General features: G+C 38.9%; 2 protein-coding genes across 5 annotated transcripts in view; one reads left to right on the top strand and one right to left on the bottom strand.

Moving 5' to 3' along the window:
- The first annotated feature begins 3,806 nt into the window (after nt 1-3,806).
- Nucleotides 3,807-6,746, top strand: lhfpl5a (LHFPL tetraspan subfamily member 5a). Its single transcript, XM_028447481.1, has 3 exons — nt 3,807-4,379; nt 5,520-5,756; nt 6,635-6,746. Exons 1-3 carry the CDS (start codon nt 3,977-3,979, stop codon nt 6,643-6,645), a joined length of 651 nt encoding a protein of 216 aa, XP_028303282.1. The 5' UTR covers nt 3,807-3,976; the 3' UTR covers nt 6,646-6,746.
- Nucleotides 6,747-7,665: 919 nt separating this feature from the next.
- Nucleotides 7,666-25,782, bottom strand: part of srpk1b (SRSF protein kinase 1b) — a 31,505-nt gene continuing 13,388 nt past the window's right edge. For all 4 annotated transcript variants that reach the window (XM_028446800.1, XM_028446798.1, XM_028446799.1 and 1 more), the window contains 14 exons: nt 24,644-24,771; nt 24,115-24,223; nt 19,401-19,488; nt 19,245-19,332; nt 17,134-17,240; nt 16,843-17,008; nt 15,737-15,762; nt 15,433-15,646; nt 14,009-14,386; nt 13,576-13,670; nt 13,357-13,464; nt 12,071-12,140; nt 11,818-11,910; nt 7,666-8,916 (listed from right to left, as the gene is read on the bottom strand). In XM_028446800.1, the coding sequence (XP_028302601.1) occupies nt 8,714-8,916; nt 11,818-11,910; nt 12,071-12,140; nt 13,357-13,464; nt 13,576-13,670; nt 14,009-14,386; nt 15,433-15,646; nt 15,737-15,762; nt 16,843-17,008; nt 17,134-17,240; nt 19,245-19,332; nt 19,401-19,488; nt 24,115-24,223; nt 24,644-24,771 (1,873 nt within the window). In that variant the 3' untranslated portion in view covers nt 7,666-8,713. The remainder of the gene's footprint in view (nt 8,917-11,817; nt 11,911-12,070; nt 12,141-13,356; nt 13,465-13,575; nt 13,671-14,008; nt 14,387-15,432; nt 15,647-15,736; nt 15,763-16,842; nt 17,009-17,133; nt 17,241-19,244; nt 19,333-19,400; nt 19,489-24,114; nt 24,224-24,643; nt 24,772-25,782) is intronic.

Here is a 25,782-nt window from a genome sequence, read left to right as displayed (position 1 = left end):
TAGTATAACGTATCAATTCAAAACACTGTTTAATCAACCTTCATCAAAATTAATTGTACACTTTTACACATTGTGAATGCAGACATGGGTGAAGGACCTTGACATGGCCAGGGAGGTTTTTACTTTAAGACAAAATAAGAGGAGGAGTTTAGAACATTTACTGTTAGACATTGAACATGAATTAGAACATTTGGACTTTAATCAAAAACCTTCTTATGGCTTTAAGGATTTTTCTTTGTTTCCTCTCTTGAAGCTAATTGCTGTCTAAGCTTTCTTTACTTCTTTTCCTGCCTCTTGGCTTTTGAGTTAACTCCTTTGTTGCTCTCTGGGGTGTAACTCAATTACGGTCTCTGCTTTGGCTGACTTGCTCAGTGACAACCACTGCAAAGTGGCAAAAAAACAGCAAAGAAAAACATTTACAAAAGAAATAAACCTCAAGATTTTAGATTTAAAAAAATGAGGATTTTCGTTTCTGCACACAAATCTGCCAATAATGACAATACAGTAATTATCAAAATATAAAGCTCTATCCTGGATTCCCATGATCTGAAACATCACTCTGTATGTCAAGGAAAAATGGGATGGGTAAAGTAGTAAAGTTGGATCAAAAAAATATATATATATTTTTTAAAGTAACATTTTATCAAAAAGAAAGAAGAAAACAACCCAATGGTCTTCTTGAGGTGGAAAGAAAGAATGGCCAACACGGACGGAACAAACAGAAACAAAGGCGAAGAAAACAGCAAATAAGAAGATTCACAGAAGTGTGGGTGTGGCTAGGAAAACACAACTAAGATGAGGGGGCTTCACATACATATAAAAAACAAGTATGGTGATGGTGGTGGTAGCCACTTGTACACTTGCACTGGCCCAGAAAGGGCAAGTCAGACAAGTGGCATCCAAGGCCGGGTCCACAACCACAGTGCCCAACATTGCAGTGGTAGGACATGTGAAAAGGGGAAAGGGATAAGAAATACATGTTAAATAACACCAAGAAAACTAAACATCTCAGTAGCTAAATTCACTATGTGGGTGTAGAAGCCAAGCCAAACCTGATCAGCTTTATGAAGAATGCAGGTATGGCGAGAAGACCATCGAGAAGCAGCAACTAGGACAAAGATCAGGAGGGAGAAAGACATCAATGAACTAGTGGCTAACAAAAGGAAGCTTGGAAACAGGTGGAGGAAAGCAGAAGAGTCAGAGAAAGGGGGACTGAAAGTCTTTTGAGATGAGATCATAAGAATGCTTTCTAACCTCCGGAGGGTAGAGCGTATCAGAAGACAAAGGAGAAGGAAAGATTGAGTTTTGTCAAGGATCTATTACTGCATGCACGTGAGCTCCTGGAGGAGAATACTTGTAGTACCTTGGAATTCTCCAAAGAAGAACTGGAGGTGTATATTTATGCTCAATACACCAACCAAGCAAGAAACTTCCTCTTGGGCTCACCAGGTTATGTGCCCAGGCCTTCAGAACATCAGCCTCATTTGACACATCACTTCCAAAGCTCGGCAAGGTCAAGCAAGTAATCCAGAAGGCAAGATCAGCTACATTACCAGGCCCAACTGGATAAATAACAACTTCCCAAAGGTTTAAAGCTCCTCTGGACCTCGATGAGAATCGCTTGCACAAAGCAGAGCACACCATCAGAGTGGCAAAGGGCAGTGGCACTCCCTATTCCCAAACAGCAGAATGCCAAGACTATCAAGCTGTTCATAAGAATACCCAAATAGTCCTAGTAAAGGTAGAGGGGAAGATCTTCTTTGTGATGGCAAAAAGGATCAAGATAAGATCTGCACATCTTATGGCTGGAACTTAGCCAATGTCTCTCGGGCACCACTTCATAGCCGATACTCTGGAGTTTTTCTACATTTCAGACGGGTCAGGACCCTGATCATGGACTACTTACAAGGACATAATACACATACTACACACTAAAAAAGACCACCACTGACTGGCAGCAACTGGAAGTAAGGATGGCAATGGATGCTCCATCTCTCCTATTCTCGTCGTGGCAGCATTTGGTGTTATGTTGATTGGAGTAATGCAGATGGTGGGTGGCATCCAGCTACCAGCAGGTCCGAGGCTCCCTTCCCCAAGGAAGTACATGGTTGACATCTCTATGATCACATGATCGCTAGATACCACCCCATGCATATCCAGGCTTCTAAATAGGCTGAATAAGCTCATCACCCTGGCAAGGAGGAATTGTACCTCCCAGAGGTGGGATAGGAAGGATAGAATAACATTTGACATCAAAGAACATACCTTCCATTGTAGAACAGCCTGTCTAAAGCAAGACTTTACACACCAGATCTTTCAGACAAACACATGGCAAAAACTATCCTCCAGCTGCTGTCAGAAGGCTTGGCCAAGATTGAGGCTAGCCTTTTTACCGTAAAATACAGGGTGTGATGTTACCCCGGGCAATGTGGCTGTTGAAGTTTTGTGAAGTCACTTCATCAGCTGTAAGCTGGATGGAAACAAAAGATAACTTCTTCATTCGCAAATGACTGCCACATTGCTTCTCAGCAGCTGACCTGTAGGGCTGGAATCCATCTCAGCGACCCCTGAAATCCATCATCCCGGAATATTCAAAGGAACTAGTTAGGCTGGTGATGGAGTTAAGGAATTCCTCTGACAGGGCAGCGTCTGAAGCAGGTGCCAGAGTATCAACTGGAAGGAAGTAAAGAGCAAAAGAGGAGGTGCAGAAGGTTGTACAAAATTTGGAACACACAAAGGCCATGGTATGGTCCAGTCAGGGCGGGCAGGCCTCGGGTGGAATAATCCTTCTGTGCTGTGGTCCAAGGCCAACAAGAAAGACAGTAGGAAGCTAGTTGTTGCAGAGGGTACAAGGAGCAGGGGGGTCTTTGGCCCTAGTATAGAAAGGTATACAACCTGATGAAAAGGTATGGTGAGCAGAGCAGTCAGCTGGGTTGATTCTGCAAACTGACACGGGCCCAGCTCAGCTTTCTCATCAAGGCAACCAACATTACTCTCCCAAGCCCTCAAAACTTCCATATATACCAGAGAACAGAGTACCTCTTTGGGACCTCACTTCAGCATGTCTTGTCAGGCTGCCAAATAGCTCTTACACAGGGTTGTTTAGGTGGTGGCATAACCAAGTCCTCAAGAAGCTGGCAGAGGTGCTCGGGAAGAGTCGGCATGAGGCAAATACCCAGAGGCCATTAGGGTCCCAACAGAGGATCAACTACCTCAGGCAGCAGGGACCGGCAGGGCATACCATCAGAATGCCACCTTCTAAGCTGTTAATACCAGGATTGAAGCAGAATATGGAAGCGGACCTGGGGAGTCAGCAAAAGTTCTCACAGGACATCATGGCCTGGTTTCCTAGGTGGCACTTTTATGAAAAAAGTGGCAAAAATAAATAGGATGACTATGTTATCCTAACAAATAATTTGTTTATCCACTGTCAATTTTTTTAGCTAAATAAAATATCGTGACAACTTAATTAAACTAATGCTCTCCAAATAAACATGTTTATTTGAGTCGTCTAGAATGGTTCCTTTTCATATTGCTCTACTCAGCAGATCTTTTAACCATTAATGATTCATAATGTGAACAGCAGAGGTTCACCAGCAGAAGAAATACTTATCCGGCTTTACCAGAGTAGAGAGCCCACACACACACACACACACACACACACACACACACACACACACACACACACACACACACACACACACACACACACACACACACACACACACAGCACACAGAGAACAGAACACTGGCTCACTTTTATGCACACAGGTCTGTGGTTGGTATGATAGAGGAAGGAGGTTTATCTCTGCTACTACAGGCCAGCTTCAGCACTTCTATCTGTTGAAGATGGATTTTAGGAAGCACTCAGTTAGGAGACGAGTTTGAAAGAACACATTTTAAACTGTCACGTGAAGAAGAAACACAAACTTTTTTTTTACCTTTGACCTTGAGGAGAGTATTAAGATCAACAGTCATGCTCCCAGCTCAGGAGGCTGCTAAAATCTACCACACTAACTACGTGCGTAACGCCCGAGCCATGGGCGTCCTCTGGACAGTTTTCACCATCACCTTCGCAGTCATCACTGTTGTGGTCTTCATTCAGCCCTACTGGATTGGGGACAGTGTCTACACCCCTCAGGCTGGATACTTTGGCCTCTTCCACTACTGCATTGGCAACGCGCTCACGTCTGAGCTCACTTGCAAAGGGAGTCCACTTGACTTTGGATCCATTCCGTCAGGAGCCTTTAAAACTGCCATGTTTTTTGTGGGGATCTCCATGCTGCTGGTGGTTGGCAGCATTGTCTGTTTCAGCCTCTTCTTCTTCTGCAATGCCGGGAGTGTCTACAAGATCTGTGCCTGGATGCAGTTGGCTTCTAGTGAGTTGACTAAAGTGTAGATGTAGTAGTTTCTTATGACTTCAACAAGCATTTAAAAAAACAAATGTGTGCCTACTTTTCTCCTGGCGCCTCATATATTTTAAATAAAGTACTATAGTGAAAATGTCTCCAGAAATGAACCAAAGAAAGAGCAACAAGACTTGTTAAATAATCAGAAAACATGTTCAGACTATAATGTATGTAATATACAGTGGACTTAAGTCATATAATTAAAATGTTGAAAATTATTTTACTTCTACCTCAAGGCAAGACCCGTAGACACTTTAGGAGACAGAAAACATTGCTGTTCAATTTCCAACCAATTCAACTAACTAATCCAAACTCTATAAACATTACAAGTGAGAATAGGAATAGTACACCAATATAATCAGAATCAGCTGAGGTCAGGAGGACACTCACTGAGATTTTCTGCTCCACCCATGAGAAGCACAAGTTCCACACAAACTTAAGATCATGTAGTATTATTTCAGCTCAGTGTTTAAAGACAGTCAGAAAAAAATATATCTTAAGTATGCAATAAAAGCTGCTGCTGCACAGATGCATCCAAAAAAGTGAAACACGATCCTGTTTCTGTAACATGAAACACCTTGTGAACAGATGTTACTGCAAGTGAAAAGGCAAGCGACTAATGAAACAAATAATGAGATTGACCTGGAGGTGTGTTAACACTTTCTCCTTTCCCTGTGGGTCACACACTCCTGTTGCTGATGTGTGCGTATTTTTTTTTTTTTTTTTTTTTTTTTTAAATATTAGTCTATAGAAATCTTTGGATTTGGCTGTTTTTTTTAAACTTAGAGAAACCCTGGAGAAAGTGAGTTGAAAGTGAAAGAGTGAAAGTGAGACGTGAGGAGGTTCCTGTGTCTCTGTTGTCATGCTGGGGTAAACCTACACCTGTCTGCTGAATCAATTATGAATGAATGAGTTTGTCATTCTGGAGATGCTCTCACGTTGCCAGGCAACTCAGGTATGTGTGCCTAAATAAATTAGGTGCGTCAATTTAAATTTTCAGCTGGTTTTTCATGATTGTTTGTTGTGGTTGTTATAAACAAGATGTATGTTCGTGCTGCCCAACTGCAGCAGCAGCAGAAACTCATCATTCTGGTGAACCATCATTTCCAGGTACCTGCATGGTTATTGGCTGCATGATCTATCCTGACGGCTGGGACTCAGATGAGGTGAAACGAATGTGTGGCCAACGCACTGACAAATACACTCTGGGTAACTGCACAGTGCGCTGGGCCTACATCCTCGCCATCATCAGCATCATGGACTCGCTCAGCCTGGCTTTTCTGGCCTTCAGCCTGGGCAGCAGACAGGACAACCTGCTGCCTGAAGACTTCCAGGTGGAGGAGAAAGGTACATGAGCTGAGGCTGGGACATTCACAGGATGTAATGGAAAAGTGATTGGTTGGGTGTGTATGGGGTGCTGAATGTAAAAACTCAGTCAGTGTTACATAGTTGACATATTTTTAATATTTAGCTCACATTTAGCTAATTTTCCTTTCATTTGAGACAAATTCACGTAAAACAGAATGTTCTACATCATTGTTAAAATTGTTTAAACATGATAAAAATGTAAAAGTGAAATCTATATGTTAAATGTAAATCTAAATTTTAAATCTAAATATTAAATTTAAATCTAAATGCTAAATGTTGAACCTAAATGTTAAACTGGTTGCCAAGTGTAAAGCTAAATGTTTAGAAATTTTACAAAATTATATATATATATAAAAAGCATCTGATCACGAGGACCCGCCCTCCTGGGTCTTCTGCAACCTCGGTGTCTTCATCACTGGTAAAGTGAGTTGACATACAGAATGCCGGTACGCTCAGTGAATCTACGCCTGTTAAACTGTCTGAGGGCAGTTGTCCACACAATGTCGCTCTTCCCTTTGAGCCACAGTTGGTGGTGTGGGCAGGCGCTGACCAGCCCACTTTTTATCATTTCTAAACATTTAGCTTTACACTTGTCAAACAATTTAACATGTTATACATTTAACATTTAGATTTATTTTTCATGTGTACATATTTTTTAACAATGATATATAGAACATGCTATTTTACATTAATTTCTGTCTCAAATGAAAAACAAATAATAGCTAAATATGAGGAAAGTGAGCTAAATGTTCAAAACATGGTGTTTGGTCAGGTAGTTTTTACATTAGGCGTAACGCAGGGGATTTCTTTGGAATACATGTAGTCATTCTCTTTGATGTTTTTTTTCTTGACCACAGATGAAGCATAGACTCCCAAGCAGAGCAAAAAGAAGACAACTAGAAGTACAACTAACCCTGAAAGACCCCCAGTCATTTCAACACATCTTCAACAGCATTAAAACATCAAGCGTTACTTTAGTTTCTTAATGTTCTTATTAATTTTTTAACTGTTTTCTGTTGCATTTTTTAATCATGTAAAGCACATTGAACTGCCATGTGTATGAAATGCGCTTTACAAATAAATTTGCCTTGCCTCACTACCATCGGCCCCAGATCAGACCATTGACCATTAAAGTAAAATACACAAGGTGGCTTTGTGTCATTTGTCCTCAAAGTGGATTTATAACATGGGTGTGCAACCTAGTTTGGTTGAGGGGTGAAATATGCAGCAGTTTGATCTCAAGTGGGGTGCAGATTTTAGGTGGGGTAAAGAAAAAGCAAATTCGACATTATTGTGCCCTTATTTTCATAAAATATATATACAGTATATTAGGCACCAATGATATCCATGCAATACATGACATGTATCATTCCCTGCATGAGCTTCATTAAAAAAAAAAAAAAAAGAAAATCCATCTTGCTTTTGTAACAATTTTTTGTGAAATTCAGAGACAATTTGTGGGTTTTTTGGTGAGAAATTGCAGGATTTAAAACATTTGAGTGCTTTCCAAAATGTGCGATTAAAAATGACAAAATAACGTGATATAGGCACAGGAAACCCCATTTGAGAAACACTGCTCTAAAAGGTGGGATTTGGCCCCCAGGCTTTGAGTTTGACACGATGATTTACAAGAAACAAAAATTTAAAAAATTGTGACAGTAATTGAAGTCTAAAAAATATGCATCTCACAGGATGTGCTTCTGGTTTGCAGATAATTTGTTTTAAAATCAAATAATTCAGTTTCACAATTGCATGTCATAAATTCAAGTGGGCAGACATTTATTATTGCATTTAAACTTAATATAAACATTGTTTTTCATTGGAGATGCACATTTATGACATCACTGAATTGTCACTGGTACGGCAGCAAAGACATCAGTCAAGCCCACATGTTGAAAAAGGTTCAATTTTATTTTATTTACTACTATAAAAATAATGAAATGAAAGGGGGAAACATGGAGAGGGGACACTTTGTAGAAAAAGAAGGAACAGAGTTTTGACAGGATGTAAAGAACTATTACAAGATTTATGTTTCGTACAATCTATTGTTTTTCAATCCAACAGCCCTGTTTGAAGCAGAGAGAATCTACTTAAGGTTTAATTGAAATGCTGCATTGGGAGATAAAAGCTAAAGGACAACTCTTTGGTACAGTGTACTGCAGAGTGCACGAGGACCTACGTGTGACGAGGATCTAAATGTGTGATGTTTTGATAGGAATAACAGGCTTATGTATTCATAAATTCCACTGGCCAATGACCTTTGTGCACATTGTATTTTTGCTCACATGTAAAAAAAGTTTTGTTTTTTATATCCAGAGAAAATGGTTTGGCAGGTAAAATTGTAGCTTTTCTCTTACAAGTCTCTTATTGGAAGCACTAAATATGAAACCTCAGCTCAATAATAAGCTTTTTTTCTCCATCCGTTCACCAGTGATGAGACCCTCTGCAGTCTAGTTAGCTTTATGCAGGTATTAGCAACACTACGCACACTAAAGCAGAAGCCATTAGAGCTCTAGAAGCTGCCACTGTTACTTCGAGGTCTGCCATATAAAACAACATACACTATCTGTGATTTTCAGCATCGATATTAGGCTTTATTGGCAACTTTAATGCTGGTTTTGGCATATTGGCAGTTCCCCCATTAACTGTTTTAGTTTTTTTTAAGTGCGTGACAGTCAAGTAGCTCAAATGAAGAGAATTATTTGAAGAAAAAATCTTGAGCCTGAGGGGAAAAAAAAGATGAATATTGATAAATCCTAAGCAGCCCAAAAAAGACAAACAGCCAGAATTACTATAGGGATGTCCAGCTTCAACAAAACCAATGTAATTCTTTACAGAACAAAGAAACATTGGTGGTCTCACCCAGTCCGTTTTCATTTTAATGTGTGAGTGTATGAGCCAGTGATGTTGGGGCTGTCGATTGATCCTATTACAATCTAAACAGCAGAGGTGCAAGTGTGATGGAGCCATGGATGGGTGAGGCACTGGGCTGCTGTGGCCCTCCTTTCAGGCACCAGGTCCAGCATGGGCAGTAGGAAGCTGCTGAAAGAGTGGGCGTCCTCTTTGGACCACTCATACTTCTCCATCAACACATCCAAGAGACCCCATGGCTTCAGCTTGGTGATGTGACGCAGGTCGCCTGAGACCAAACACAATTGATGCATTTCATTAAAAGTGCAGTCTGCCACTCTTATTAAAGTTACTTTTTGTGATATTTACTAAAGCTGTCACTAAGTAAGGACAGCTTTACATTAAAGTAGTTTGTGAAAAAAAAGTCCCCCCTGCTGCTCCTGCAGCCTTTGGCAGATTGCCAGAATGCACCGCGACAGAGCAAAAAGAACCAATCTGAGCCAGAATTGTGTTTGGTGACTTTTCTGCTTAAAAGGTAATTACTGCTGCCTGATTTACATTATGTTTGATTTGTACTTGTTACTCTAGAACTCTGTGGTGCATGTGTTGTTTGTTGTGTGAGCGGCTGTAAGTGACAGTGTTGCTGCTGCTGGTAGGTTGGTGTACTGTGTGCACATTGAGAGAGAGAGAAGCGTTGCAGTAATATGCTTTTAACAGAGCATGTTATATTACTGTGATGTTGCTTCGGACTAACTTTAGCTTGTTCCTCCTCTGAGGGAGGGACTTTGGAAAGTTTGGAGGCAGGGTAAGAGAGCAACAGGGAGGGAGAGAGAGGAATCTGAAAGTCGCGGACTGCACCTTAAAAGAGCCACAAATATTACTCTAATGCAGTACATGGGCCCTCATTTATTAACCTTGCGTGAAAAACGAGTGCAAATGTGAGTGCACATTTGGTCATACGACAGGACCAACGTGTCATTCATGAAATATTCGTATTTGACCAATCCCAGCGTGCAAATGATCAGGTGTTGATAAATGCAGTGGCTAAATTCCATAGTCATTGGCCACGGTTACATGATGTTTTTTAATTTGGAATTAGTTATTCCGAATTAAATTATTCCGAATTAAAGTGTTCTGCTTCGTGTTTACATAAAAATCCGGTTAACTTGGCTTTAGTTAATTCCGCTTTAGGTCTGGGGGTTGGGAAGGCTCTGATTGGACAGGGGGCAAACATGACATATCACGTCGATCACGTCTATCGAGAGAAACACACAACAAACCTTTTATTGACGGCTAAAACACAGAAGACCACACATGAGAACTGTTTTCACCTTTATTTTGATTGTGGTTTTGAAGCAGCAGCTCGACAACAACACACTTTGGTTCACGGAGCGGAAGGGAAATAGAAACTTATCACTGGTAAATAAAGTCCAGTAAAACTCCAGAAAACAAAAACCAGGAATAAATAGTTACTCCCTGGTTAAGATAGTTGCTCTAACAACTGGTACAATGATAAACTTGGTGATATTACAGCCTGTACAGCAGTATGGGGAAGCATTTACACCGTCTACGAATCTTAGTATCACCCGTCCGATGAAGCCTGTTCCGTTTGCTGATCTCCGTGTGTGTGTGATAAGTCCATGTGTCCGTGTTAATGTCCGCATGTTTATACCTCTGTCCATCCCCTTTTTTCATTACATCCATGTCTTTTAAGGCTCTTATTAAATAGTGTCGGCTCTATTCCGGGCTGCCATGTTAAATTATGTCGTCACCCAGCGCGTCATCGCCGCAAGTCGCATATGAGCAAAACAACCAGAATGAACTTATAGTAATTTTAAGTGTTGTTGACTGTTTACAAGAAAGTGGACTTATCTAATTCGATTTTAAAAAATGGAATAAACCAGCCACCTAATTCGGAATTAAGTTTAATTTGGAATCAGGTTTAATTCCGAATTAAATTAGCATTAGGAATTATGTGTTTACAAGGTCAGGTTAAAGAGGAATTAACTCTTATTCTGCTTTAAACAGGAATTAAAGCTCCAATGTAAACGTGGCCATTAACATGTTATGCCCTCCTATTTCAGAGGCCCCGCCCACTGAGGTCAAAGCAGAAAAGAAGGTTTTCCAAGAGGAAAATTGGCATCCTCACTTCTGAGGTGGAGACAAAACAAGCTTTTTGATGGTGTGAAAACTGGAATTAAAGGAGCTAATTTTAAAGCTGTGCCAAACAGAATCAGCTACTGAGCAGGTGACGTCTGTCCCCCTGTGCGCGCTGAGAACAACTACACAACAGAGATCCTGGAGACAGACATGGATATGACGTTTATATCAGCCTCAATCTGCATGCTTTAGGCAATAAATATCACATTATAATAATATAATAAGCCTTAAACATTACTAAATATTGTCTTGTGTCTGTGTTTATTACACATTCAGCCAATTTCACCTATAACTTATCACATTTTATCGATTGATTACTGCAGCGCATTTGTAAAAGTTGAAGGACTTATTTACATTTAAAAGCATTAATGAGATCCAATTTCCTCCCTACGGGGTTATTGTTCTAAATAGAGGTCAACCATAACGGCATTTTTAAAGACCGATTACCAATTTTTTTTTTTTAAATTACAGCAGATGGCCGATATCTAAAGCCAATTTTGGAAGCCGATATGCTTTTTTTTTTTTTAAAGCACATTGATTATGAAAGAAAATAGAAACACTAAAATTACAAATAAAAAAAATTGGCCGATCTTGAAAAAAGTTCATATATCGGACGGCCGATATATCAGTCAACCTCTAGTTCTAAATGTGTCTTCTTATGCTTAAATGACAGCTCAGTCAGGTTTGGCTGTGCTGTACCACAAATCCACACACTCAGATTATCGTACACAATGTACGACCTGATGTGAGATCTGGTTGTAGCGTACGCTCACGTCAGAATTTATAAATACCAAAGCTTGCGTGAATATAGTTGAACGTGCATCGTACCCTCAGATCTAAACAAAGCAAGAGTTGATAAATGAGGGCCATCGTGTTTTTTGGTAATTCATTAAATCTTATTTATGCATTCTGTAACTCTCGTCTTCAAAGTGAGCAGATAGTGTTTGCACTGGGCTCCTGCGTTTCGCACCCAAAGCTGGAGGATGTTTTTAGACGAGGTGTTCAGATTCAGCTGGGTGGGAGTGTTTACCTTTCTTGGTGAAAAACTCCTTGGAGTATTTACCGGTCAGGATCAGCTTCCGAGGAACTTTACCTAACAGCTCGATGATCAATGCTATGTGGTCTACAAAGAAGCAGCAAAACAAATGCAGATGATAAAAAAACAAACCAAACATTTCCATTTTTTAAACACACATGGCGATAAAGGACAAAAAGAATCACGGAACACAACAGAAGTTTTTAGCTAATGTTTTTCAATAAAATGACACTTTGATGGTAGTGACCTTCATCTCTGGAGTAGTCTTCTCCAGAGTGGGGTTCAAACAGGTAATCTCCTGTCGCGAGCTCAAACGCCTGGAGAAACAAACAACAAAATGCGATCATAAATCAGAAGAATCAATGCCCATTGAACTCATCCAGCTAATTCCTGGGAGCGCTACTGTAGACCTTATTGTGGGCCACACCATTGCTGAGAAGACATTGTGTTGTATAATCCACACAGAACCCTTTTAAACTACAACAGAAAATACTATTTGTCGTTACTGTTGTTCAAGTGTAGAATTTGAACAGCTAACGATCTTTCTTTACTTAAAATGCAGAGGAGGCTAAGGTTGCAGCTTGATGAACAACAGAGTAAAAAGTCAGAATTTACTGTGAGTTAGTGTCGGCTCTAATCATCAAATTTAATTTCATTTTGAGGACCAAAAGGATGGAAAGATGGAAAAGGTGAACCTACTTTGTCTTCTTTAAACCCTGAATCACAATGATTATTTTAAAGATAGAATATCCAGCATCAAGAAAGTGATTTTCTTTCGGCTGTTATAAAGATATAAAGATAAATGGCCTTGTTGTGCAAAACTTTTCCATCTTGTTTTGATCAACACAATCTTCACATTTGCTATTGACACCATTAGCTTAGACTTTATCTTAAAACTTTAACTTCGACATTGACTTAATTTTATATAAATAACGTGAACGTAGGGGGCCGAGGACATTTGCCAAAGACTTGGTTTTGTTTGTGGGGGAAAAAGCCTGAAAACTAGTTATAAAGAACTACTGTGGAATGACCTTCATTAAGAACTAATTCATTAGGTTCATTTAAATCAAGTTGATCAAAAGTTAATCAATAAACCTGCTCAGATTCAGTAAACCATTGATCCCCGAGGGGAAATTGGGTGACAATAATTCTGCTCTCATACATCTTCATGACATATGATTATGAATAACTAAAACGGAGCAGTCAGAATAATCCATGTCAGTTCATTTTATATTTACATTTTAATTGGAGCTTACACATTACACATTTTAAATTCCATTTTTATTTTTGACATACATTTTTGTTAATTTATGGTTTTCTATTTTCATTAGTATTTATTTTATTCCTCACAGAAACTAATTTCTGAAAAAATGTATGAATAACTTAAAAAAAAAAAAAAAAAAAAAAAAAAAAAGGTATTTAAAAAAATTAGAGTGGGAAATGGAATTGAATACAAAATAAACTGGATTTTATAGGGCCCTACTGAAGAGGCGATCAAACTTAATTGTGTATTATTTGTTATGCGTGTCTTACCATGCACGCTGTGCTCCAGATATCTGCAGGCGTGCTATAGCCAGAGCCCATCAGCACCTCCAGGGAGCGGTACTGCCGTGTCTGAATGTCGTCTGTGAAATGTTTGTTCTGCCAACAAAGATGGTGATTAAAGAACAGTGAATGTTAGGACACGCTCCTCCTGTTGGAGCTACTAATTAAATACCTGTGAGAACACAAAATGACAAACTATTCACTCACCACCCAGCATGCATTGCCAAGGTCAGCAATTTTAACTTGTAACTTTTCAGCATTGCAAGGTTCCAAAGGGTTTACCAGAAAGCTGCCTGAAGCCTCTGTTGAACAAGAGGAAAACGGGTTTGAGTGATTACATTTGATGTAAAAATTGATACAGATCTTTATTTCTTTCATTGGCAGAGTTTGTTTTTCCATCAAAATAGTTTTGAATATTCAGTCAGTTGAATCCTCAAAACAAAGAAGTCTGAGAATGTGTTTTCAACCCATGAGGAACATTTACAAACTGCTACCCAAAAAAGATGTACATATGAATTACATGACAACAAATGATTTTCTAATACATTTCTTTAATATAATAACAGCTTTAAGCTGAAAGTTGCCAGATACAAAAAAACATTTACAAGATTCCAAAGGCAGGATTGCTCTTTAAACTCACCACTTTGACAGCTTTCTTCATCATTCCTGGTTTTCGTCTCATCGTTCTCCTCCTCCTCGTCTTTGTCGCCCTCAGGCAGCTCTACACTGACCGAGTCCAGGCTGAGGGATTCAGGGAGGTCTGTGGCTCCGTTGCACATTGGGTCCTCTTCTTCTTCTTTACATACTTTGTTGCAGGTCTCTGTGTTGGTCTCTGATTGGTTTGCATTCTCTTGGTCCTCTTGTTGCTCAGAGGACAGCTTGGTCTCTTGTGCTACCAGACTGTTCTCCATCTCCCGTGTGGAGGTGTGGCCATTGAAGTTATCTTCCACCGTCTTTTCCTCGGCCTGCTCCTCTGTCCATTCACTTTCCTTTGACGGCTGCACATCAGGAGACAGCTCTGGGAAAAGGAGTGTGCGACGTCATCAACCCATTTCATCTCCTAATTAAATACTGTTTCCTCTTTTGCTTGTAAATATTCAGGTTTATTGATCTAAATGAATGACCCAATATTCTCCACTAACTAACATAGCCCGGGATATATGTCAAAAGGATGTTCGCTTCTGGAAGGAAGCACAAAATCTTGTACATGGGAGTTTTTTTGAATATGCCGAATCCATTTTTAATGGGATCCACGCTGGCACATCAACAGTTCCCATTGAAAATCAAAAAATCCAAGATGGCCACCATAACTTCAATCTTACCATAACTTTGGTTCTGTTAGACGTAGAAACATAATCTTTGTGGCAAAATGTAGGCTTTTGGGGATAAGGATTGTCATGAAATAGCCTAAAATACTGTAAATTGCACCCAGAGCAAGATATAAGATGCCCACCACAACTTTATACATGGAAAGGGTGAAGTTGTGATTTCTTTGCAGCCACAACTGTGTATAACAAAGACAATTTGATTTAAACCCCCATTAAAACATGAATTAATATATTCATTTTTATTTATTTCATTGTGATCCTGACATGACTTAAGCGTGCATGCTTAAGCATGAATCTGATGTGTTCATTTTTGCAGCACATGCCAACATGTACATTAAATAAAATCAACCTTTGAGTAGATATCTGATTAATATTTAAGTGAAATCGCAATTCATGGAAGGGTTGAAATTCTCAATACGGATGGCGGTCATCTTGGATCTTGGTATTTTAAGCTATATTATTTAATTCCTTGGCCCTGAAAACGTATAATTTCCCACTGAGACCAAATTTATGACAAAATATCCAAATTGGCAATATGGATGGCGGCCATCTTGGATTTCTTGATTTTGAGTGGAAGCTGTTGGTTTGCCAGTGTGGATCCCATTAAAAAAGGATTCAGCATACTCAAAAAAAAAAAAACATCTACAAATGTTTATGCTTTCTTCCAGAAGTGAACACCTTAGCCTAATATTGCTACATATCTGCTAGGCTTATAAGGATCTGAGCAGCCTTTCACCTGTGCTAGCATGGTTGGCGATGTCTTGGAGTGTGGCAGACAAGGAGAGAGTGGCGGAGGAAGTCGTATCCTCAGTGGTCTCATCATCCTCGTCTTCAGCACCTTCAGGACCAGCTCCACTCTCCATGTCCTGTATCCTCTTCTCCAGCAGCTCTGCCTGCTTCTTCTGCTTTTTCTTCATTTTCTTCTTTTTGTTCTTTGATAATTTAGCCGTCTGGTAAAAAGGAAACGACAACAGGACATAAAGGATTTTGCAGGGACTTAAGTATTATTCAAAACAAAATCCTGATGTATTAAAACTTACTGGTTTAGGTGCTGGAGCTGTACTAACTGTGGGAAACAAAAGAGTCAGATGAGGATAAAGTTCAGTGACAAAGGGGTAAATTGAGCATCTTTCTATATTTAATGCTCTCTTCAGGTGAGTGTGAGTGTTTCTCCATGTCAGCACTGAGACTTACAGCATTCACACACTCTTTAAAGCAGTGGTTCCCAACCTTTTTCTTGTCATGACCCCATTTTCACATCACAAATTTCTGGAGACCCCTGGATACTTTTTTTTTTTTAAATCTCAAATTATTTTTTTGATCATGTTTGTTATCCTGCAATACTAATAGAGCAGCCAGTATTATTGCACAATAGTGACAATATGTGGCAGCTTAGATATTTTTATACTGCATTTTAACTAAATTTATATTTGAGAAAGTGAAAGTACAGAAATAAAATTGTTGGAGATTGTGTGTGTGGTGCCTCAATTTGAAAATTAAATTCTCGCACTGTACATCTATTTCTGTGATAGTATGTATTTTAATTGTTAAAAATAGATGAATAAAAAAAATTATAATTTTTACGAGTAATTATTTTTAATTTCATTACTAGATATTTCAGGCGACCCCATTTTGATTTTATTTCTAGATGACACATAGGTTCACGCCTCCAAGGTTGAAAAATCCTGCTCTAAGAACACTGCTGCAAATATTCTATTTTTTTTTTGTACTAAAAAATATTATGAATAATTTTTTTAATTGTATTATTACTAGACATTTCAGGTGACCCCATTTTATATCCAGGCAGCCCCAAGGTTGAAAAACCCTGCTTTAAAGGGATCCTCCACTGTTCTTACAACTATGGCCTGAAACCTTTTAAATGTCCTTATTAGACGATCTACGCCTAACAAAACGCATTATTTTTCACCATATTCTTTTTTGTTTAACTTCTAAAACTGGGACTCCCCTTTTAAATAACATGTCTTTATATCAAAACTCCCATTTCTTTACATACTGTATAGGAAAAGTATTTTGATTCAGGGTTCAGGATTGTAGCATTATTATGATAACCTGCTGATAAATCCACTCTTCTTTGTAGTTTAACCATAAAAGTGATTGTGTGAGAGCAGAGTGAGGGGATGGGGACCTGCAGAGCCTGAGGGAGGTGCAGCACCGGACTTCTGCCACTGTGTCGCTTCGGCGGCCATCCTCTTGATGTAAGGCTCGTTGACAGTCAGCAGAATGTTCTCTGGTTTGATGTCCGTATGGATGATCTTACATTTGGAGTGGAGGTAGTCTAAACCCTGCAGAACCTGAAGAGCAGAAAAGTCACAGCGTTAGCCTAAAGGGCATTCATCACCAAATAAAACACTCCCCTCACTCACACCTGACTGAACACGGACAACCAAAGGAATAGTACACATTTCTTTCTGCGCACCTGTTGAATGATGCTTTTCACACAGGGAAGAGGCAGGCCTTGATAATTTGACTTGATAATCCACTTCAGGAGATGGTAACCCAGGACCTCAAAAACCATACACACATCTTGGGAGGGGCAAAAGTAAAGGACTTTAACATTCATTGAGTGTGAGCATAAAAATACAAATGGTAGAGATCAGGCAGTCTGAGGGTGTGGGAAAGAATAGATAGGGGCAAAAAAAGACACCACATCAAAATCTGTGACTATGGGTGTAAGAAAAAATCTTTTTCTTTTAAAATTGGTGATATAATTCAATATTTCACCACACGATTATCGTATCAATCGAACAATTTTTGAACAAAAATTGTTTTTTTTATTGCACTAACATATGCATAGCACGTAAACACCCTGTCAATAGGTGTCAGTGAACCACATCAGAGGCCTATTTATAAAACTGTGCCTCGGTAAGATCACTTCAGCTGGCGTTATGCTAAAAACATAAAAAAAAACTGTCAGACGCCTGTCCCACGCTTGGGTCTGTTTATAAATCACAATCAACACGGAAGTTGTTGCACATGTTGAACACCTTGCTCCGCCCATACAGTGCCCATTAAAGGTCAGGGGAAAGCCCTTAATAAATACTCACCAACACAAATTTCACTGTGGGCCAAGGGGAAAAACAAGCAAATAAAACAAATTTCACTCAATGCGAGGTAAAGGTATTCATTGTTAAAGTGGACATACAGGAGAGCGTAATTTGGTGACAGTGCGCATTAGGAACGCCAGATAGGATTATCGTGTTGCGTTGCCTCAGAGCGTCAGAATGTGACTGAGGTGAAAAATAAATGGTCAGACATAAAAGTGGAGGATAAAATGTGGATCACTCTCCATAGGATGAAAGTCTGTTCAACAGGTGGTGGAAAGAGTGCACCGGCAGTGGAGGGAACACAGATTGACTGATGAGCAGATAGTAAAACACCTTTGGAACTATACCTAATTTACAATATTTTATTTCAAGTAAACACATATTTTTAATAAGTCCAAGGGTGTTTACTGGTCGGAGGTGGCTGGGGTGAGTGAGGTCGGGGGCACCGCAGCACCTCGTCCTTACGGGGGAATCCTGGCTATAGGTTTCGCTGGTCTCTGAAGATCCTCTCCCTCTGGAGTCTCCTGTGCACCTCGTCCTCCAGCAATGCCAGTTGCAGTCAATTGATCAGCAGTTTTGCGAAATGATCATGTGATTTTAATTACAATTATTATTATTATAAAACTGTATTTGTAGGCCCGCAAGTCACTCATTCCCTAGGGAGTCAGTATAATTTTTTCCTACTTCATTTTTGCAAATGAATCCTTCATATATATGTGTTGTAAAATGTGCAATGTTGAATTATTTTACACAAATGTATCAATTTCACAAAGCTGTCTCTAATGTCATTCTTCTCCTGTTGGGGTCGGAGTGTCAAGATTTTGTGCGTACGGCGGGGTCAGAGCTGCATTGGTGGTGCGCACCAAACTTTGCTTATAAATGGCGTATGCTTTCTTTTGTACGTACTCAGTGTTTATAAATGAACAGGCCATAATCACATTTATACCAAGTGCCACAGAACTATGTGTCAAATGTCCTTCTAAACAGGTGAGTCTTCAGTTTTGCTTTGAACAGAGGCAGGTCTGTGATGGTACATAACTCAAGCGGCAACTCGTTCCAGAGTTTTGAACCTACTACAGCAAAAGCACGTACTTTTAAAGGTGAAATTTGTAATTACTGATATTACATTATATTGCAATGTATATCATTATTTAGTACCGGTATATACGTATCATAAAATGTAAATCGTATCGTACACCCCTACCAGCAACACAGTAAGAGAAAAAAAGATGGGAGACGAGAGAGAAAAAACATGAAGCTTTCTTCTGTAATAAAATTACAGCACTATATTCCTGAGACCAAAACCTTAGATTATTCAGTCTGTCTGTATCAATTTGATCACAACAGAGGAAAAAAACCATAGCAACTAAACATACCAAAAACACACAAAGCAACATGGACTCCGATGTGAGATATTGTTAATAAATAATGATGGACTTGTAAAGAACTGTAAATCGGTCTAAAATAACTCAACAAAAGATACGGGTTCCATTCGTGCCAGAAATTTTGAAGTCGTCCAGTAGCTGCACCACCCTCTCTCTGCTAGGGTCAGCTGGATCCGTGTTTCTCACCTGGAAAACAAAATAAATAGTGAGAGCTGAGTTTACAGCTGATGGTCAATACACTTTTAATGTCTTACAGATTTCAGTAGCTTAATCTCATCCAGGGCTGTCTCGGTGTAATGCTCAGCACTTTTGACAACCTTCATGGCCACAAACCGCTTCTCCCTAAAATGAGAAAAAGAGAGTTAACAAAAATGCATGAGCTTGTTTATTATGTTCTTAATTGTAGTGGTACATCAGTGTCCCCTGAGGTTAATCACCACACTAAATACATGTCAAATGAAGAAACTTAAAATTGGACATACTAAATCATTTATGAGACATTTTTTGCAAATGAGCATGCAGGCTTTTTTAATTGAAATCCCATTTAAAAAAAAAAAAAAAAAAAACCAATATCAGGAGCAGGAAATCTGCTTCCCATTTGATTTTACAAAACTAAAAAAAAATAAAAAAAAGACTACAAAAATTAAAAAAAAGGTTGTAACAACAGAATTCATACATCTGGAGGCACCAAACATTTTTGGCAATATAAAAATTATTATGTTCTTATTGTGTTCTTTAAAGAGACAAGTCTCTCTTAGGTTTGATGTATTCTTAACGATAAAATTATTATACGGGTAAAGATACTCCGCTACACCAGGAGTCTGCAACATATGGCTCTGTAGCCACTGGTGGCTCCCTTGCCCAGTACCTGTGGCTCAGTGACCAATCACAGTGCCCCTCTGACTATCTTCATCAGGCTCCTTTGTTGACTGACAAGATATTTTTAATGATTAATTTATTCATTTATTTTTTTTGTTTTTTCTCTTATTTTCTTCATACTGCAATTTAAACTAAATTAATATTTGAGGAAGCAAAAGTACAGAATACAGTTGTTGATTAACATTGTGTGTGGTAAATTGAAAAATGTTTTTTAAAATATGAAATATATTTTGATTAAGTAATTAATTTGATCAATTCCTAGAAATTTAATGCGACCTTTTTTAAATTCCAGGTGACCCCACATAGGGTCATGATCCCAAGGTTGAAAAACACTGATGTAAAGTGAGCAGAAGTGTTGCTAAAACCTCATTTAAGTTGTTCAGACACCATAGAGGACAAATTACAATAAACAGGAACTGATTCCCTGTGAAAACTATATTTTTATGCAATTTCTAGGTGCTTTGTACTTTGACATCCTTTAACTCTTCATTCCTCAGCCTGTACACGGAGCATACAGCTTAATATTAGCCAATGAGAAAATAAACAGAGCATAGTCCATACTGATACTTCTCTTCTGTAAGCAAGGAGCATAACCACCCACCATACTGATACTAACCTGGTATTCACACGTATTTTATGAGGTTGGATGTGTTCCCTCCTTTGGCTCCTATAGCTGGTGGTAGCACCTGCACAGTGACAACCATCTCCTATTGCTTTACAGTCTCTGCCTCATTTAAAGTTAAAATAGTTCCAAATGTGACTTTTGGAGTTTGGTTTTTTGAGCAAAATTAGTGGCAGACTCGCCGCTCGGGCCCGGTGCATCTGCAATGGTAAGTGTGTTGTCTCGTGTTTGTAGCCATGCATGCTTCTGGGCTAGACAGAACTTTCGCTTGTTTGTTTGTTGTGAAGCGACATTACACTACACCTGTAGAAACACACGAACAGCCAATCAGCTAACAGACGGGTGGACCCAGCGTGCAGAAACAGCCTATCATATCCCTGCACGTCACCAGTAACAGGCAAACAGCCAATCATTCAGCAGCTGTGTAGTTCGGTTGCAGTGGTTGCCAGTTGGTTTGTTTACAAGCGAGTAGCAGCATGCAGTGGACATAGACTGTGCAGAAGCCGCTATGTAGCGAAAACTAGTATATTAGGAATTGTTACAATTTGGCACCGCGGGGTACCCGTGGGTATCGTGCAACTACACAGCTGTGTGCAGCAGTCATTAGTTAGAAAGAGGACCAGTTCAGTCAAAACACCGGTGAACCTACTCATTGTGCGCCACACCAAAAAAATGCAAACTGTGCAAAATGTAAAATATCATTATCATTATCATTTTGGGTGCCGATTTCAAAAATCGATTATGCTTTCCAATTTTTGTGGGCGACCACTGGGTGGCGGTAATGTACCAATAAGTGAGTGCAAACACGAGGAAGACTTGCAGCACAAAGAAGAGTTGCAGCAGCTGGGACTTCCCTTTAGCAAACAAACCAACAACCTTGATCAGATTTCTTTCCACGCTGATCAACTATTTTAACACTGTGTCCAACGTAAAGCCACAGTTTGATCACACTACAGAGTAAGTCTAACATTGACGATGATGATGACGGCTAATGTGCGCTGATCATTTCTGAATATAAGAAGTTAATAAAATCAGGCTTTCCACACAAACAAATGTAATTCTGTAGTTAGTATGAGGAGGAAAAGACATATTTTAACTGTGGCCCGGGCAGAAAAATGAGGCCATCTTCACACAGCAATACAGTTGTGTGCGAAAGTCAGGGCACCCCTTTAAAAACAGCATATTTTATATATTTAAAAAGTTATATTCATATTTACTGTCTCTCTGGTATATGGGAAAAAAAGACAATATTGTCAGGAAACATTAATGCATAGTTACATTTTATTTTATAAATTGAACAAAATTACAAAAATGAAAAACATAATTTTGGCATGTGCAAAAGTCGGGGCACCCTGAGAGTTTCAAAGTGTCGGATTCTTTTTACAAGCTCAGACCTCTACCAGCTCATTGGTCCTGAAGCATGTGTCAACAATTGTCAATAGGGAGTGCCAGCTGGTGCCAATTTGAGGGTTTCTTAAATACGGCGACTCCACAAACCTTGTACAAACACTCAGCAACCATGGGTTCCTCTAAGAAGCTGTGTAAGACAGAAAAAATGAAAGTAATTGATGCCCACAATGCTGGGGAGGGCTACAAGAAGATAGCAAAGCGTTTTCAGCTTGCAGTTTCCACAGTGCGAGGCATAATTAAGAGATGGCAGGTGAGGGGAACTGTGGAGGTCAAGAAGAGATCTGGAAGACCAAGGAAACTCTCGGAGAGAACAGCTCGTAGTCTGGTCAGAAAGGTAAACCAAAACCCACATTTGACTTCAAAAGACCTCCAGGAAGATTTAGCAGACTCAGGAGTGGTGGTGCACCCTTCCACTGTGCGCCGATACTTGCACAAACAAGACCTTCATGGAAGAGTCTGTAGAAAAAAACCTTATCTACGACCTCATCATAAAATACAACGTCAAAAATATGCAACAGAACATCTACAGAAGCCTGATGACTTTTGGAAACAAGTGCTGTGGACTGATGAAGTTAAAATAGAACTCTTTGGCCACAATAAGCAAAGGTATGTTTGGAGAAAAAAAGGAGCAGCATTTCATGAAAAGAACACCTTGCCAACTGTTAAATATGGGGGTGGATCCATCATGCTTTGGGGTTGTGTTGCAGCCAGTGGGACAGGAAACATTGCTCGGGTGGAGGGAAGAATGGATTCAATTAAATACCAGCAAATTCTGGAGGCAAATATCACAGCATCTGTAAAAAAGCTAAAGCTGAAAAGAGGATGGCTTCTACAACAGGATAATGATCCTACACATACCTCCAAATCCACCATGGACTACTTCAAGAAACGCAAGCTGAAGGTTTTGGAATGGCCTTCACAGTCTCCCGACTTAAACATTATCGAAAATCTGTGGGTAGATCTTAAAAGAGCTGTGCATGCAAGACGTCCTAGGAATATTGCAGAACTGGAAGCCTTTTGCAAGGAAGAATGGGGAAAAATCCCAAATAATAGAATCCAGAGACTTGTTGTTGGCTATAAGAAGCGTTTACAAGCTGTGATATCTGCCAGAGGGGGTGTTACTAAGTACTGAAAGTACTGATGCTGTAGGGTGCCCCGACTTTTGCACATGCCAAAATTATGTTTTTCATTTTTGTAATTTTGTTCAATTTATAAAATAAAATGTAACTATGCATTAATGTTTCCTGACAATATTGTCTTTTTTTCCCATATACCAGAGAGACAGTAAATATGAATATAACTTTTTAAATATATAAAATATGCTGTTTTTAAAGGGGTGCCCTGACTTTCGCACACAACTGTACATTGTGACTTCTCTTTTGGAGCAGTTTAACTACCAGCATGTTAACCAGCTCCTGTTACACAAAAACCTAGACACTCCAAAGCACTAGCTAGATGAACATTAAAAGTTATTTACCTCCTTTCTGATGGAGGTTTTATTTTTATTTATTTCAGTATAAATAATAATAAATCACTGAATAAATAATGATAAATCAGTGAATGACTGAATGTGATGTGCATTGTTTTTTGGAACTAAGTTTAAGATTCAAATTATGTGTTTGGATAAGGAAAAAATTGTAATCATCGTCACTGTAGAATCGCAATACTTATAATCAGAATCGCAATTTAAATCGAATCGGCAACCAAGAATCGGGATTAAAATGGAATCGGGACAAAAGGGTATCGTCCCAACCCTATCATTAAATCATCTCACAGCCTTTTGGTGAGACAAGCTAGCACACACAGAAGGAGGGAGTACACACTGTATATAATGTGTTTATGTTCCTTGTGCGTTTTAGTATTAATTTAATAATAGTGACTGATGTGTGGCTCTCAGCCTCTCGTTTGTTAAGTGGGCGGGGTTTACGCTGCCCTTGTGATATACAGTAAGACTTGATTCGTGGCTTTTAAAAATTTAGAGAGTTAACATAATAACTTTCACTTTAACAAAGTAGAAAGTGTGTCTTGGTAAGATTAAGATTTAGCAGCCAACTCACTGGATGTCCCAGGCCAGCCACACTGTGGAAAAGTGCCCCCACCCCAGTTTACGAATCACGTGGTATCTTCCACTGAAGAGATCTCCAATCTTTACATGATGATATCCACCTAACAGAAGACAAACAATGGTGTTATTGAACTATCCAACATTTTGATGATTTAGATCAAACTTGATGAAGTAAAGTCAAATAGAGAATATGAATATTTATGGTAAAAAAAAAAAAAAAACAACAGTATAAATATTAGTATGCATCTTTACATACTGAATACTAATTAGCTCACAACCAGTTTGCATTTAGCCTTCATTATTGGGTTGACAATATTCAATAGATTTAAATATTTTCAAAATATGGTTTCAAAATTAGTAAAGCACAACAATAATTGAGTTTACCAACAACTGAAAATAGACTTTTTTAAGAATCTACCACCGCAGCCCTTGAAATGATTTCCTAGGAATTATTCCAAAACACACTTGAGACAGTCCTATTCATATCATCTGCGACTATAATACATGACTTTATGTTGTACCTCTGCAGTAGTCATTTGGGTCCTCCTGCTCGTCATCATCCGAGCCCAGGATCTCTTCATCCTGCTCAGGGAGGGGAGAGTCTGCCTGACCTGACTGAGAGCCGCTTCCACGGCCATGAGTCTCTGGTCTGTGTGGAGAGGAAGAGCAGAAAGATAGCAGTGATGTTTAAAGATGGGAATGGACGTAGAGATAAAATGACATGTTTGATAGAAAACACACAATTAAAACTAAAGTAAATAGATGGTACCGGCAGATGGAGAACACTATCAAAAGTAAGCACAAACCAGGAGATTATTTTATGGGACAGAGGCGAAAGGAAAAAACACAGTGTCAATCAGGTAAACATTTAAAAAGAAACACAAGTCAGTTACTTTTAATTTAATTGTATAAATCTCTGACACGTTTGACCTTGAAATGACCAAAACATTGAGGCATGATTGTAATTCTGAAAGAGTCTAATGTTACTACACTCTTCAATTTTATAAAACCTTAGAAGAACACTTGTTCACTTAAGAGACACAAAAACAAATGTTTATATGACAGAGTTCTGAAGGCATGACTTCATTTCTGGAGCGTTACCTGTTCCAACAAGTATGATAGAAATGTCTCTCGTACCAATCCCGTTTAAAAATACACATGTAGCTTCATTTAAATGGTGTGACTGACAAAAATCAATCAACTAATAGTAAATATATTATGACCAAAATGAGCAGATAATTAGAATAACAACAACTTCAATGTACACTCAGCTTAATAAAAACAATAACAATTGTAGTAATAAATAAACCAGTGACATATTGCACTTTACAACTACAGTTTTTGGTAAAATATTTAAAAAAAACAAAATTACAAAAAGGTTAGAAGAGATTGTTTAGAAGACAAAAAAAAAACCCTAAGAGGAAATAACAAATAACAAAAACGTCTATGACAGTAATAAAGTTATATTTTCTTTTTATATATTATATTGTAAAAAAAAATACCCAGTAAATACTTTTGGTCACACTTTATTTAAAGTTTTATACATAAGGCTGACATTACGCCGTCATTACCATAACTAAGGTGTCATGAACACTGTCATTAAGTGTCGTTTGCCAAATGATGACACCTTTCGCTAGATTATGACACCTTTGGAGCTATG

Source organism: Gouania willdenowi, chromosome 5 (genome assembly GCF_900634775.1).
Source record: "Gouania willdenowi chromosome 5, fGouWil2.1, whole genome shotgun sequence".
In the NCBI taxonomy this organism is placed as follows: Eukaryota; Metazoa; Chordata; class Actinopteri; order Blenniiformes; family Gobiesocidae; genus Gouania; species Gouania willdenowi.
This window is presented reverse-complemented; position numbering and strand designations above follow the sequence as displayed.